Below are 16812 nucleotides of genomic sequence, written 5' to 3'. Positions count from 1 at the left end.
ACTAACAATCTATTTTTAGCATTTTCCGGAACATTCCAACACCGAAACTCCAGCTTCTCTCTCTAGACAGTCCTAGACGTCTCTGTTTCGCTCCTTTTCTCGGAAAATCTCAAGAAAATTCCAGACGCCCACTCCTGCTACTATATAAGAACCCCTTCTTCGCCGCTCATCTTCGTTGTGCGAATATCATCAACAACATCGCAACTTCTTCTGCATCAAAATCTGTTCTGCTCTCGCGTACGTGAAAAACTACCACCCAGCAATGGCTTCGAAAATTCCGATTTCAACTTTCTTCCTGATTATAGCATCAATGTTTCTTCTCTTCCATACCGGCGAAGCCCTAATTCCCTACACGAGAAGCCTGTGGGACACAATGTTCCCATCGGACGATCCGTTCAGAATCCTGGAGCAATCTCCGCTGAACATTCCTCGAAACCTTGAGACTCCCCTGGCTCTCGCACGTGCCGATTGGAAGGAGACGCCGACCGAGCACGTGATCGCGGTGGACATTCCGGGGATGAAGAAGGAGGACGTGAAGATCGAGGTGGAGGAGAACAGAGTGGTGAGGATAAGCGGGGAGAGGAAGGAGGAGGGCGAAGTGGAGGGCGAGAAATGGCACAGAGCTGAAAGGACCAATGGGAAGTTCTGGAGACAGTTCAGAATGCCTGGGAATGCAGATTTGGATCAGATCAGAGCGAGAATTGAAGATGGGGTTCTGAGAATTGTTGTGCCGAAGCACAAAGAAGAGACGAAGAGGCAACCTAAAGTGATTAACATTGCTGAGGATCAAGCGGCTTCTGGAGAAGATGTGAAGGCTACGAAGGCTTCAGCGTAAGAATTAAGGAAGAAGATCACATGAATCTGGATTTTGTTCTTTTGTACTGTTCTTGAGGTTTTCGTTTGAATCTACCTAACAAGAGTGTAATATAATATGAAATAAAAGAAAGTGTTAGTCTGGGTTTTGATACGAGTTCGTTCTTTAACTTGTGATGATCTTGATGTTTTTGTTAAGGAATCTCCTTACCGTTCCGTTATGTTTGAAATCAGAAATGTTGATAGAATTTTTTTTGATTTTGTAGACTATGAGTGAAAATGCTGTTTAAAAGTCATTATAAGCAAGAAATTAGAAAATGCAAGCGTGGGGTTACTTGATGCATGTTGAATGCTTAATAATAAGTACTTTCTTGGTCTTTGGTATAGGTATTAAAAGTTTTTTTTTTTAATAAAAATGGTGAATTATTGTTTGTTAAGTTGAATATTTAATTTGATTATAAATGTAAAATTGAGTTATTATTTTTTTCATGTTTAGTTACATTTTCTTAAAATTATCATGGATACTTATTATAATCGCTTACATCGTGTTTAGCTTAACAACGAGGAGGGAAAGAAAGAGATGTTACTAAAAGGAAAGGGAGAAGCAGAAAAGGAGAGAGTAGCAAGAAAAGAGAAGGCATAGAGGGGGAAGTGGGAGGAGGAGGAAGGAAGAGGGATTTTAGGGTTTAGATAATATATAAAATGTATTTCAATAAATTTAATAAAAAATTTTTAAACGTGCATAAAATTAAAATCATAAATTATATACTAGTTTTGTTCAAAATGATAATAATAATAATATTTTTAATTGAACTAACTTTCTTTAAAAAACAAATTAAAAATGTACATTGAATTTGTTTACCAATCTAAGTTGCAATTAAATTAAATATTCACATTTTCAAAATAAAAAGATTCACATGAAAAAAAATGCACTAGCCAATATATCTTCCACATTACAAATCAAAAGGATAAGAAAGAAATAAAAATGTTTTATTCAAGTTAATTTTAAAATATAAAATTTTATTTCTCATTTTTTAAAAAAAAAAATCTCACTTTTAAAGAAGAGATTTAAAGAGGGAAAAAAAAAAAAAGATGAGAACCCCTCCTCTCTTTTTACCGGCAAAAGAGGGAGGAAGCAACTCTCCTTCCTTCCTTAAATGTACCTACCAAATGAGAAGAGGCTCTTCTCTCCTTCAAAAATCTCGTAACAAACACAGCTTAAAGTTCATCTCACAAATCTAATAATTTTTTTTTGAATAATAGAAAACAAATAATTACTTAAGGAAAAAAATAGGATGGAAACATTGAGTAAATAATAAAAGGTCAAAGTGTACTCAGAATTCTAAAATTTTTCTCAGACTCTCACTATGAAGAAGTGATGGCAACAAAGGTTTATGAGGACAGGTATGAGAATGAGAAAACAATTTGCCAAATTACATTAGTAGAAGCTAATAATTGTAAATGGTGATAGAATTTAAAAAAAAAAACGTAAGACAAAGTAACATTACTTTCGATGTTCAATTTAATTCTAAATATAAGACTTTAATATATTTTATTTATGATATTTTTTTATTTTTGAAATAGTTCTCGTAATAGTTATACATAAGGTAGAATATTTTAGGAAAAAACAACACATATTTATTATAAATAATTAACTTAAATAATTTTTTTAATCTATTTAAATTAATCAACTAATTCTTATATTAAGAATATGAGGTAATTTGTAAAAATTTTGTCTCGAATCATGTGGCAAGTGTTTTTGAAGCGTGTTTGCGTGATTACAAACGAGTTTTGGTAAATCACTTTTGGGTGCAAGTGATTGTTGATGCTAACTTGAAAGATGATTAAGGGCAGTAAACTTAAAAATAGTGAGAAATAAAGGAATGTCCCACAACAAAGCGTTTCCTCCCCAGAGGAAAAAAAAAAGTTTGCTTCATGAGAATGTCTATATTGATGCAATTGATGCGAAGTCCCTCTCAGCTAAGATTTACTCCCTCCGTTCTTTATTATAAGAGACGAATAACCGAATTACGTTGATCAAAAAAACAGTTAAAATTAGTTAAGAACAATTAATATGTAAAAAGTATAATTCTTTTTCCAAAAATACCCTCATTAATAAGGAGAGAGAACATGAGAGAGAATAATGGTAATTTATTAAAAGAAAGAGAAGTGGAAAGGAGAGAGAGTGTGAGTTGGAGACAATAAATATGGGTAAAATAGGAAATCAACACAAAAAAGTAGAGACAACTTTTAAGTGTCTCTTATATATAGGAACATGCCATAAGCACTAAATGTCTCTTATAATAAGGAATGGAGGGAGTAATATTTAAAATTGTAAATTTCAGCAGCTTGAAGCGCTTATGAAGATAACTCATCAGAGGGACGGAGGCCAAGCTGCAATAGAGGTGGGGCTTTCATTAACCGCATCACAAGTGGGCAAAGCAAGGCACCTTCACTCACTAATTTATTTATTTAATTTATAAAATGATATATAATGTAATATGATATAGAAGTATTTGAACTCTCATATCTTATTTATTATAATTAACTAATTTATCTTTTTTTTTTGGGCAGAAGTATTTATGTTTGATTGAATAATAAGAAAACTCAACGGAAAGTTTGAAATAAAAACCAAAACACTAAAACATGGTCAAAATCCACTCCTAGCCTAAACAATCCTACCACCATAAACCCCACCCTTAAGCCTAAGTCAAAAAGGCACTTAGCTGCCGCCATTGCTGCCGAAACAGTGAAAAATCACCGGAAACCATTTTGAAACAAGGTATGTGAGTTCAAAAAATGATTCTTATAGTTTCCTTTCTTTTAACAAATCATTTGCTACCATGTACCTTAAATAGTAAAGCAAGTTTTATAATAAAGATAGGAGATTGTACTATGTTTGTGGATCGGGAGGGAGGAGGGAAAATGTTTGGATTAGTAACAGGGACAATATGTTTGTATTGTCCACTTCAACGATTGGAAATCATTGAAACTTTAGTGTTGCATTAAGTAAGCCATTTTATGCTTTTATCAAAATGTAGATGAAGATATCAACTAGAACTTGATGGATGTTGGGTGAAAAGTCTATATAAGTTGTTCTTGACGTCTATGTTTAGTTTATTAAGGTTATAATATAGTGAACGAAAATGTAGATCTTGGATTTTGATGCAACTTGGAGTGTATTTTCTTTTTATTGTTCTTGAGAATTATTGTTCTTGGATTTTGCTGCTATTGTATCTACCTGATACCTATAAATATCTTTATAAATTTTGAGGACTCAATTTAAAATATTGTTATTAGATTTTAAAGAACTATACTCAATTTAAAATATAAAAAAAAGACACCAAAATATCTTTAAAAATATTAAAAGACAAATTAGGGTGGGTGAATTTTAAAATCCCAAATAAAAAACATTAAAGTGATTAATAGGTAAACAAAAGTAATTATCAAAGTTTTAAAAACAAATACAGTTAATAGCTAAAAAAGAATAATTAATATATAAAAAAGAATAGTCAACAGAGCTCTGGCGATCAATCACTAGAGTTCCGGCGACAGAAGCCCACTAGTAGGGTTGTCAGTGCTAGAGCTCTAGTAACTGGAAACCAGCTAAGGGTGTTGAGGTGGCAATATTTGGGAAAAAAAATAGTAAAGGGTATTCATATAATTTTATAAGATTTAAAAATTTTAAAATAATATTAAGGGTTTGAATTGGGATTTTGAAATTCACTCACACTGATTTGTCTTTTAAGGTATTTTATTGTCTTTTTCCCTTTAAAATATTGTTCTTGAGGATTAAAAAAACCAAATTGTATAAGGTTGGGATAGAAAGTTATAATTAGTATCCGCACCATTTTTTCTTTTGTTTTTTTCAAGATGATAATAAATTCCCGTGAATTTTATAACATTGATATCTAAAATTAATTAATTATTTTATAGAGTAGAGCGTTAACCCTGAAAATGAGAATTTTTTTTTTTTAATAAACAAGAAGAAGTTAGCATCGGCTCTTTGAACTAGGTTAAAGGTCCAATAAGTCCAATCTAGAATGCACGACCATATAACTTGGCCCAACAACATCATCTCATGTCAATCAAGCTATTTTGGAAGAATAATGATAAGACTTTTATACACACACACACACATATTTATATGAAGATATCAAACGGGCATTGCGCAATACAATAAAATAAACTAAATGGAAGGTGACGCCTTAAAGAGGATAGAAAAGATATCTTTACAGGGTTGAGATGTAAATTTGATTCAGAAGTTTTCATTCAAAATATTGGATACCCAAAACTTTTTTGAGTTTAATAATTAATATTGTTCCAAAAATTTAAAATCATAGTAATTTTTTAAAAAAAATATTAACGATCAACATTAGTTTTTTAATTGTAAGTGGCGTATTGGTATGATTTGAAGTTTTTGAGGTAGTATTGAGTGTAAGAAAATTTTTGAATACCTAGTATTCTAAGTAAAAACTTTCGGAACAAATTTATATCTTAACTTTATCATTTTGTCTATATGATGGGTGCTTTGAGCTAATTAGTTGACCAAAAAAATCATGATTTGGTTATACATTATCTTGAGTTCTACAAATAATCAACGTATATAACTAACCAACCAAAGAGATGTCAATAATGTGCTGACCAACTATGAACTGGTTGAGACAATGATTTAAATATGAGTGATTTAATTGTGCATAATTCAATTGAAGTTAACCTAGTTATGATTCAAATAATATAGTGTAATAGAAATATATAAAAAATGCATAAATAAAAAAATTAATTCATAACTAAATAAAATATTCATATATAAATCACTCATCATTTAACAAAACAGTTAAAATATGACAAATTGCTTTTTTTTTTTAACCTCAAAATGATGTTACATGTTACCTTCTTAATATAAGAGCAAATTAAACTTTTAATTTAGTTCTAAATATAAAACTTCAATCTACTTTATCTTTCATGTTTATCTATTTTTTCTAAAATAGTTTTTGTAGTATTTACACATATTAATGATTTTATGAAATGGTAATTTTAGCTAATACACATGATTAGCAAGAGTATTATAGGAAAGTCAACACTTATTTATTACAATTAACTAATTTAAATAATTTTTTTAATCTTTTTAAATTAGTCAACTAAAAAAGACTGAAAGTAGTGTTTCATATTCAACAAAGGGGGAATTATAAAATTCGACCTGGTTAACTAATCAAAAACTTTTGACTAAACCAGTTATGAGATTGGGCAGCCGATTTGACTGGGAAACTTGAATTAGGTTTTAATACGACAATGTCAACACATATTGTAATGTACTGTTGTGTTCAACTATCCGTGGCCTTTTCAGTTACTTGTGAATTGTAATACCATTTATTGCACTTAATATAACAGTTTGTTTGACATTTTATTTGATCCTAAATACTCTTCTGGTTCTTAATATAAAACATATTTAACTAATTTGATTAAATTAAGGAAGTTAGGTAAGTTAGTTAATTATAAGAAATATGACATGTTTTTTCTAACACCATAATCATCTTATTTAATACCTTCCCTTCCTATTTTATTTGATTATGGTTGATAGAGTATTCATAGGGTAACTTAGGAAAAATTAATAAATATGAGAACTAAATCTTATATTTAGGATCAAAATCAACTCAACAATTAAGTCTTATATTAAGGATGAAAGAAATATAAGATTTCAAACCGCTTTGTCTCTTATATTTGTATTTTTTTTCTCAAGGTAGTCCTTGTAGTAATTGCACATGTTAGGAAACATAACACATATTTATTACAAATAACTAGCTTAACTAATTTTTTTAATCTACTTAAATTATTCAACTAGCTCTTATATTAAGGATGAAAGCTAGAATATACTTAACCTTAGAGAAACCTACTAGCTAAATGATAAAGCCTACTTTTTATACATTTTATCCCATATTAATTTCAGGATTTAAATGATAATTTTGAGCTTAAATGGATTTTTATGCATTATTGGATTAATTGGTTGATTTTTGGATTTTGTATAAAAAGTGAGATTTTGGATTAAAAATATAAATATTTTGTGATTTCCTATTTTTGACTTGGAATTAATTTTTTCTATTTCTTTAGGAAACAAGTCTCATATTTTTAGAAAGTTTTGCAATTTCTTGTTTAATTTTTATGCATATCTAACATTTAATTTTGATAGATATTATATTATATTTGGATATAATCTACATTGGTAGATACACTTAAATTCTTGTAGGTCAAAAAAAGAGCATATAGGAAATCTAATAGTGCAAGATTATTTCTTGGAATTTAAGTACAATCCAATAGCTAATATTAAGTGGGTTAATTAATTATTAATGGGTTTAAATTTTGGATTCAAGAAAATTTTCTTTTCTCCCATTAAAATAATCCCTCCAGACACGCGTTGAACGATATATCTTCCTATGTCCCATATTCATGATACACTACCGTCTCTCGCCATCTTTGAATAGCCTACAGACACCATCAAATCACTTGTGAATCACTATCTTGATTCCTTCTCTCCAGTTTCTGCTCCATTCTTTCGGCCATTCACATAAACCCCCCTCATTATATTATTTGACTTCAATCCTATACACCATTCTCTTTCATTCAACATACACCAAGAACCCACGCCACTCTTCAATTTCCCCACCCACATGACTGTGCTTTACGTCTTTATGCTTGGAGGGAAGATGATTTTGATGGCACATTAAGCTTGTTAGGGAGGCAACTTGTGAGGAGCATGGAGGAAACTTGAGTCTTGGGCTAGCACTTGAAGGGAGTGATGTTCCATTTATCTTTTTAATTCAAGGACTTAAATTATTTAGTTTTAAGTAATTTTAAGTTGTAATTTTGTTAGTAGAGCCGGAAAAACGGGTCAAACCCGTCGGGCCGATCCGTTTGGACCCTAAAATTATGAGGGACAGGCTTGAAATTTTCCCCCTCAAATGGGAGATAAGCCCTGGAGGGCCAAGAACTTAAAAGGGCCGGTTTTAGAGGGCCGAGGGCTGGCCCGTTTAGGCCATTTTATATTTTTTTAAAATTTTTTTATGTAATTCTAATATTATTAATTTTTTATATTGTTAATAATATTTCAAATATCTAGTTATTATTATCAGTTTAAAATTATATTTTACAAAATGATTTGATTTATTTAGTTTTAGATAATAATTTATCCAATTAAATTTTTAAAAAAATGGGTTAATTTGGACTTTAATAATGATTTAATTTATATTATATGTGTTGATATTTTTAAATTATATATATTTGATAATGGAGTATTTTTATACTTGTATACCTTATGATTCTATAATTTGAATTAGAAATTCATGAGTTTCAACAATAATGTTTCTCACATTAAAGTAAAATAATAGCTAAATTGTAAAATTTAAAAGTAAAATTCCTACAAAGAAAAAAAACTTGATATTTTTGTTACGAAAGAAAAGCATACTTATGAAGAAGAGTAATTGATTATAGTGATGATGAAGTTTCAAAAGATTAATGATAATGTCTATTTATTGCATAATTACACTATAGATAAAACTTTTGGATGTTGTTATCTTGTTAATGAATGTTTTAGATGTTCTTGGACGTTGATGGATATTTATGTATGATGATATTTTGTATTTGACTTAATTTTATTCATATTTATGTCTATTATTAACAATTTCATTAGTTTATTGTCATTTTTTTAGATAAAAAATATGAGAAATATAAAAAAAAAAAGTATTTTTTTCCTTAAATTGGCCAAAAGCCTGCGGGCCGGCCCTAAGCTCGTTAGCTTAAGGGCCGGGCCTAGCAAATTTTGATATTTTTGAAATTTTGACCTTGGAGGGCCGGCCTTTTTAAGCTCGCCAGTCCTGGAGGGCCAGCTCTAAAGGGTCGGGCTGGCTTTGATTCCCACCTCTATTATGCTTGGATTGGATTGATATTTGGATTTTATTTGTGTTGAGACACTTGTTGGAATTTATGTTTATGAACCTTCACATTATTAATTGAATTTTAATTGAATTTTCATTATGAATTTAATTATCAATGTAGTTTGAATTGTAAAATTTGGGTCCTTTTGCGTCTTAATTGTTTAATTAAGTTGGTTAATTGTCTGATTGTTTAATTGAATAATTTTAAACATAATTTTCAGAATTAATTTGAGTTGCTTTCATTGGTTTTAATAAGCTTAATTAACCAACCGTATACTGTTATGAGTTCTCTAATAGTTTAAGGGTTTTTAAAATTGAGGATTCCTTTTGTTTCAAATAGGTGATTAAATTTATTAATTCCACTCTCTTATCACTTTCCTTTGGTCTAATTAACTTATTAAGGTTATGAAGGTTAAATTCATGTGAATCCTAAGTTGTCCTACTACAAAAAAACATGTATTTTGTAGTGGTTAAAATATGACGTTTCTAGCGGTTTCAACTGCAACAAATAACATCTTTAACAGTTAGACAAACTGCTAGGAAATCAAGTGTAAAAAACAGATTTCTAGTAGTTATGAGAACCGCTACACAGTATGGTCAAAACGCCAGAAAATTTCTAGCGGTTAAAATAATCACTAGAAAAAACGAGGAGTCCCAAGGGAATGAGATGACATTTGTAGCGGTTTAAAAGAACTAGAAATTGGTGAAAATTTGTAGCGGTTTAGTAATTGCTAGAAAGTTCTGAACGAAATTTCATTTTGCCGGGAAACAAAAATTTTCATTTTGGTGCCAAAAATTTCTAGCCGTTTATAACCGCTAGAAAGTTTGGAGGAAATCAAATTTTGCTGGAAAACAAAATTTTGGAATTGGTGCCAATATTTTCTAGTGGTTATAAACTGCTAGAAATGTGGCAGCAAATTTAAATTTTGCAAAATTTGTCTCTCTTTTTTCATTTTTTAGCGGTTTGAGAATCGCTAGAAATTTTATTCTAAGAAAAAAATAAATTTAGATGTTTGATTATTAAAAAATATAATATTATAATTAAAAAACCATTAAGTAGATTATATTAGAGAATTTTTGTTAATATGTATATTTACCAATGTATTACATGTTATATATTTGAATTTTGTGATAAATAATAAGTAATTAAATCATGATTGTGTCAAATGAAATTAATTTAATTTAATAAGGTAGCTGAATTGGAGATGGGATAGTACTGTTATGTTGAGAAGTGCTTGAATCAGTTGAGGAGGGTATGACAAATGTAAAGAAGAAAAATCTAAAAGAAAAAGAGAAATAAATATGTTAGTAAATTATAAATAAAGATAAATAAAAGACATCAAGACTTATAAAATGAAAATCACCTTACCATATAATGAAGAGAAAAAAAACCACCATATCAGAGAGTAAGAAAAAAAGAGAGAATTATAAAGAAGAAGGGGAGAGGAAGAAAAAGAGATGGGGTAAATGAATGAGGAGGTGATGTGATATTCATAGTGATCAGCAAGATATTTGTAGTGGTTTTTTTGCAGCGTTTTAATTCATTTTGTAGCGGTCTTACATTTTCTAGTGTATAACATAACTGCTAGTTTTTGTAGTGGTTTTATATTTTGTAACAGTTGTATAACCGTTGCAGATTGTAATTTTTTTACTTTTTAAAAAACTGAACTAATTTAATTTATACATACTTATTTATGAAAAACCAATTTTTTGAATGATAAATTTTTTGAAACTGCTATTCTTGATTATCATCCTGCCTGAAAGGAGATATTAAAAAAAATTATGTTACAATTATAATATATTTAGAAAAAATTAGTAATTAGTAGTTAATTATTTAAATAATTTAAGAAAAGACATATACCTGATAATTGCCAAATTATCATCTCCTTAAGAAAAGAAGTTTTCAAAATTCGTAGGTTGGAAGGATTCGCTGTCATAAGTAATGTCACCATCACCCATATCATAAAAATCTCGTAGCTTGAGGTGAACGATCATATTCCAGTCTTTATGTTTCTCATCCTCGACATAGTAATCCTGGTGCGCCTCGGAGGTAAGAATATATGGCTCATCATCTTCAGATTCACTTGTATGAATAAGTCTAGAGAAATTAACAAAGGTGATGCCCAAGTGGTCAGTAGCGAGTCCTCGTGAAGTTGTCATATTTGCCCAGGAGCACTTGAACAGAGTTACGGTGAAAAGCTAGCAACTTAACTCAATGATGTCAATTAGCTTTCCATAGTAAGTGGTGTCTCCAAAGCGCATATCACTGTCACTGCTGCTAGCATAATATCTCGTCTAAAATGTCCCGTAAACTCCAAAATTTTGTGTGGGCCATCCCTGATCACGTTCAACCGTACAGAATTTGAAGCCGTTGGCATTATAAATAGTAAACCTTCATGCATGGTCTAACAGACTGAGGGAAAGAGTTTTGAATTCATCTGTGTATGGGCTGTTGTCATTACATATTCGACATGTAAACCAACCGGGAAACTCTTTCTGGACTCTTTTATCAATGTTAGCGGAACGCGCATGTCCTCGTAGCTACCGCCTGAGATAACTTCTAAACTCATTACAATGAAGTGTAATTTGTTAGAAGAGTCAGTGAGAAACAAATATAGAGTGTAAAAGTTAGTGAGCTTATAATACTTACTGCATGAAGGGTTTAACTTGGCTGAAATTTATCAAAACATGTCTATGTGCCTAGAGTTTCTCTGTGGGAGTGAGTTTGAAGAATTCATATTTTCTAACTGGTTTCCCAACAGGAGGAAATAAAGTTGACATGGAAGGACCAGGAGGAGAATCATCTACGTGACGCGGGCGGTTAAAAGATGTCTTCATGTCATCAAAGTGCCCTAAACAGAAAGTTAGTACCTCATCTTTGGAATAACCTTCTGCTATTGACCCCTCAGGCCACACCTTATTCCTAACATATGATTTTAATTTTCTCAAGTATCTGCAGGTTAATATTCCATTAATAATTACGAGTAAATGAAATAACAATATGAAATTTAAAGAGCCGGAGATAAAAGATAATCCAGTACCTCTCTATAGGGTACATCTATCGATAGTGAACTAGGCCAGTAACCTTTGCTTCTCGAATAAGGTGGACAGTCAAGTGAACCATAACAGTGAAGAATGATGGAGGAAATATCATCTCTAAGTGTCAAAGTGTAAGAATTATTTTATTTTGCAACTAATCAAGCTCTTCCGCTATCAAGACCTTCGCACACAACTTCTTGAACAATGAACATAATTCCACCGAAACCACTGATATATCAAAAGGAAGTGTGTTTCTCAAAGCCAATGGAAGTAACTGTTGTATAAGAACATGGGAGTCATGACCTTTTAACCTAGTAACCTTTCGAGCTTGCAGATCGATACACCTTGAGATGTTGTTAGAGTATTCATCAGGTACTTTTATGTTCTTCAGTGTCGAAAGGAAGATATCCTTGTTTTGCTTCGTCAAGGTGAATTTAGTTGGTTGAAACTTGTCATTTTCATCAGGCCAAGCCGCTTCACGAATTCCCCAGGCCCGTAAATCTTTTCTAGATGCAAGATGGACTTTGGACTTTTCAACTTCGTTGAGCAACGTATATAGCACATTATTACATACATTTTTTTAATATGCATAACATCCAAACTGTGTCATAGCAAATTAGATTTCCAATAAGGAAGATTGAAAAATATGCTTTTCTTCTGCCATTGCATAGGTTGCTCATCAGATGTCCCAAGAGACTATTGTCCCAGTCATTCGAGATCCACATTCTTGCCAAACTCAACGTCAACATCTTCTAACTACCGCAAAATATCCACACCAGATAAAGTAACAGTAGGATCTCTCTTCTCTTGTTTTCCATCAAAGCGAATCCGTTGCAATCTAAATCTGTGCTTGGAATCGAGAAACTGTCGATCTCTTATGAAGCAGCACTTGCGATTGTGTGGAAGACGACATGACACGACATCAAAATTGCACTCAGGATAGGCCAACCCAGTATGCACGTTCTAGTCCGACAAAGTTCCCAAACAGAGAAAATCACTTATTGTCCACATCAAGGCTGCACGGAGATTGAATAGTCACTTGTCATATGAGTCATATGTCTCAACACCATTTGTCTACAGGTCAATCAATTCGTGTATCAACAGTTGTAAGTATACGTCTATATCATTTCCTGGTGCTTTCTTGCCAAGAATGACCATGGAAAGCAAAAAGAAGCTCTGCTTCATGCACATCCAAGGTGGTAGATTGTATGGAATTAACACCGCCGGCCATATACTGTAACTTGTGCTCATATTTTTGAAGGGATTAAAACGATCAGTTGCCAAGTCAAGACGTACATTTCTAGGATCACTAACAAAGTTTGGAAATTTTGCATCAAATGTTTTCCACGCCTTCGAATCTCGTAGGTGCCTTAACCTGCCATCTGGATTTTTCTCAATCCATTCCACCTCATGTGCTGAGCCATTTTTGATGACATATACATTCTTTGCAACCATGGTTTCAAAGAAAAGTATCTAAAGAAATAATATATTAAAAATTTCAAATATCGAATATTTAAAGACTGAACAAGCAACACATTATAATCAATTGTATTGAGAATTTCAAATATCGAATATTTAGAGACGGAACAAGTAACACATTATAATGAATTGTACTGAGAATTTTTGCTAGTTTCTTCTTCTTCTTCTTCTTCTTCTTCTTCTTCTTCTTCTTTCTTCTTCTTCTTCTTCTTCTTTTCTTCTTTTCTTCTTCCATACTGACTTATAGCAAGACATCTTACATCTCGTACAAATCTCCTTGTTTGCATCATCTCCCCAGTATAACATACAGTCGTTTAGGCATGCATCTATCTTCTTGTAGTTCAAGCCAAGCTTGTTAATAATCTTCTTTGCTTCATAAAAAGATGGAAGGAATTTAGCTTGAGGGAAAGCATCTCCCAGTAATTCCATTAGCATGGACATCGCCTTGTCAGTCATACCACACAAGCATTTGATATGATACAACTTCACCAAGAATGACAACTTAGAATACTTGTGCATCCAGAATAAAGAGGCTTATCAACTTTGCTCATGAGGTCAAAAAATTCCTGAGCAGTTTCGTTTCTAAGAAACTCCGGTTGAGGCCCCCTACTTCATCTTTGTTGGGATCCTTACTTTTGTGAACGCCAAAAGCATCACACACAGCATCGTTCACGACATCAGCTTCTTCCACTCGAACTCCCATCTGTGAAACTACTGGAACTAACTCAGCAACCATATCTGGTCATTCTCCATGTAGTTGCCAAAATACATACTCTCACGAGAAGGGCTTAAAGATCAAATGTTCTCTAACAATATCTCTGGGATGCCACTTCTTGAAATTACATTTAGGATATGAACACGGAATCTTACCGTTTACGGCAGCATTGGTGAAAGCAAAATCTAAGAAATAGTTTAGACCAGTCAGGTATTGCAGAGTCGACCGGTGCAAGTTGATCCACGACCTATCCGTCACTGATATTGTTCAAATTTTGTGAACATATGACACGGGAAGCTCAAAGAGAAATTAAAATGAATTTCAGATAGAGTTCTTCAGCTTATAAAAGAGGCTGCCAACGGATAGATAACGGTTAAATTTTTGTAGCAGTTCCAAACTGCTGGATATTTCTAGCATTTAAAAACATTTTCTAGCGATTCTAACCTATAGAAATTTGAATTTAAAAGCATTTTCTAGCAGTTATAGCATTTATAGCGGTTTATAACTGCTAGAAAATTCAAAGCGGGAGGGAAATTTGAATTTGCCAACGGTTATTCATTTTCTAGTGGTTTAAAACCGTTAGAAATTTTTTTCCCAATGGTTATTAATGTTCTAAATCGCTAGAAATTTCCAGGGGAGGGAAATTTGAATTTCTCTGTAATGGTGTGACTTTTCTAGCGGTTATTAACCGGTAAAAATTATTAACTTTTTCCCAAGTTTTGTAGCAGTTTACAACCGTTGGAAAGTGTTAGTTAGAATATAAAATTTCTTCCAATTTTTGTAGCGGTTTGCAACTGCTAGAAATGTCGTCTTCCTTAAAAAAAAAACTTAACAAAAATATATTTTAACTATAATTTATATTAAAATAAAATTTAGTTACTATTTACTTCTCATTTTAAGAAATTCCTAAATTATATTTTTACAGTTACATCAATTTTATTCATTTCAACCTAATTATTTGGCCCAAAAGATTTAACCCAATTAATACAATAAATTGATATTTATTGAATTAAATTTAAAAATAATAATAAAATAATAAATAGGTATTAAAAGGTATAAATAATATATGTATGCATAAAATTAAAAAAACTCCATGATATGTTAAATATTAAATACATACTACAAGAAAGAATTTTAATGTTAAAAGGATATATGTTTAGCATGTTTTATATAGTGCAACAATATATTAATTAATACTTGATATAAATAAATAATAAAAGTAAACAAATAAGCATAAAATTTAAATAAATATCCATATAAAACATAACATAATAAAATCCAAATCCAAATAAAATCCTATACAAAGAAAACAGGGGAAATAAGGGGTGAGGGGTAGAGTAGAAGTAGTAGCATCATCATGATCGTCGGGCGCTGGATCCTCCTACTGGTTCTGCTTGGGGTGGACAGGCTGCTGATCGTGTTGGGGCTGGACTGGCTGCTGGTTGTGCATGGACTGGATTGGTGGCAGGCGTATGTCAGGGATCTTGGGAATCGGGATGTTTGGAGCGAAACTGATCACCACATCACGCATGCCCATCGCAGTTGCCTTCACTGGTCAAGTTGTAAATGGAACTGACGATCACGCTCTTCCATCTTGGCCTCCGTCTCTCGCCTGATTCTATGTTGCTCGTCTGAGGATGAGGAACTGGGCCACTTCACTCCTGCACTCACCTAATGGGACGCTGCTGCTGATTAGAGCTCCTCTCAGTGTATGAAGGGCCAGCACAACCTGAGCTGGGCAACCTAGTCAGTGGGGGTCCAAGACCGAGCCTGCTAACTCGACCGCTAACTCGACTAAGGTGCTGTGCTCGGCCACGACCAGCTAAAAGTGAGGCAGTGGGATCCAAGGCAGACTCCTGAGATTCCCGTAGCTCGGTATCGACCTGAGTCATCTGCGCGTATCAAAATTAATATAAAAATATTAATTAGTATGAAATAATATTTGTACTGCAATATGATATTAATATTTAATTGATTACTTATCGCTATCTCCTCAACTTCATCTGAAGTAGGATACTCGTCTCGAGACCTGTACAGAGTCGGCCATATCTCGCTATAGGTGGGCGTGTATCCCTGCTCCTGCCGCGTCTTTTTCCTCTGTAAATGAAGTGAAAGAAATTATTAATTAAAAATTAAATATATGTACACATTTAACAAATTCTTTCCAAGTACTTACATTCTCGTCATAGGTGATAGCAAAGCTCCTGGATCTAACCCTATGATGTATTGTCTGCTGCCTGACGCTCCCAGTATTTCTCTGGGAAAGAGCCTGAAACAAAATGTAAAAAAAATTAAATTGGGCAAATTGGGCAAAAAGTAAAAAAAAATTATAATTAATGCAATACTATCATACCATCTAGTTAGCTAACATCATAAAATAAACATAACTCGACCAATCTTGCTCCAGGACTCAACCAAGTATATGGCAGTATCTCTTATAGTGGCCTCGTTCCGTCACTTTTCTTTTCCTGTCACAAGTCATCCCTCCTGTTCTTCCATGCACACCCAAGTCTCTTGATTGTATTTGCCTTCAACTCTCCTCCCAGGATAAATTTACTCTGTAATTAAAAAAATAAAAAATTATATTCATTTTGCTAATATAAAGAAAAACTAAATTAAATAAATAACAAAGGAGAACTAAACAATTAAAAAATTTAATAAAATATAGATTCATTTAACTATTTAAAAATATTAGAAATTAAAAATAGAGGAATCAATAACAAATCATAAGCAAACAATTAAGAATTAAAAAAAAATATAGTTTCATTCAACTAATTTAAAAATATCATAAGTAATAAATTAATGAAATAAATAAAAATTTATAATCAAACAATTAAG

At 32.0% G+C, this 16812-nt stretch overlaps 1 protein-coding gene across 1 annotated transcript; it reads left to right on the top strand.

Annotated features, from left to right (window-relative positions):
* Positions 1 to 199: 199 nt before the first annotated feature.
* On the top strand, positions 200 to 1031 carry LOC114741719 (22.7 kDa class IV heat shock protein-like). Its single transcript, XM_028929974.1, has one exon. The coding sequence runs from the start codon at positions 263 to 265 to the stop codon at positions 833 to 835; it is 573 nt and encodes a 190-aa protein (XP_028785807.1). The 5' UTR covers positions 200 to 262; the 3' UTR covers positions 836 to 1031.
* Positions 1032 to 16812: the final 15781 nt, after the last annotated feature.

This window comes from Neltuma alba, unplaced genomic scaffold (genome assembly GCF_004799145.2).
Source record: "Neltuma alba isolate B1F8T4 unplaced genomic scaffold, ASM479914v2 tig00003503_pilon, whole genome shotgun sequence".
NCBI lineage: Eukaryota > Viridiplantae > Streptophyta > Magnoliopsida > Fabales > Fabaceae > Neltuma > Neltuma alba.
Note: the sequence above shows the minus strand (reverse complement) of the source record. Positions and strands in the feature narration are given on the sequence as shown.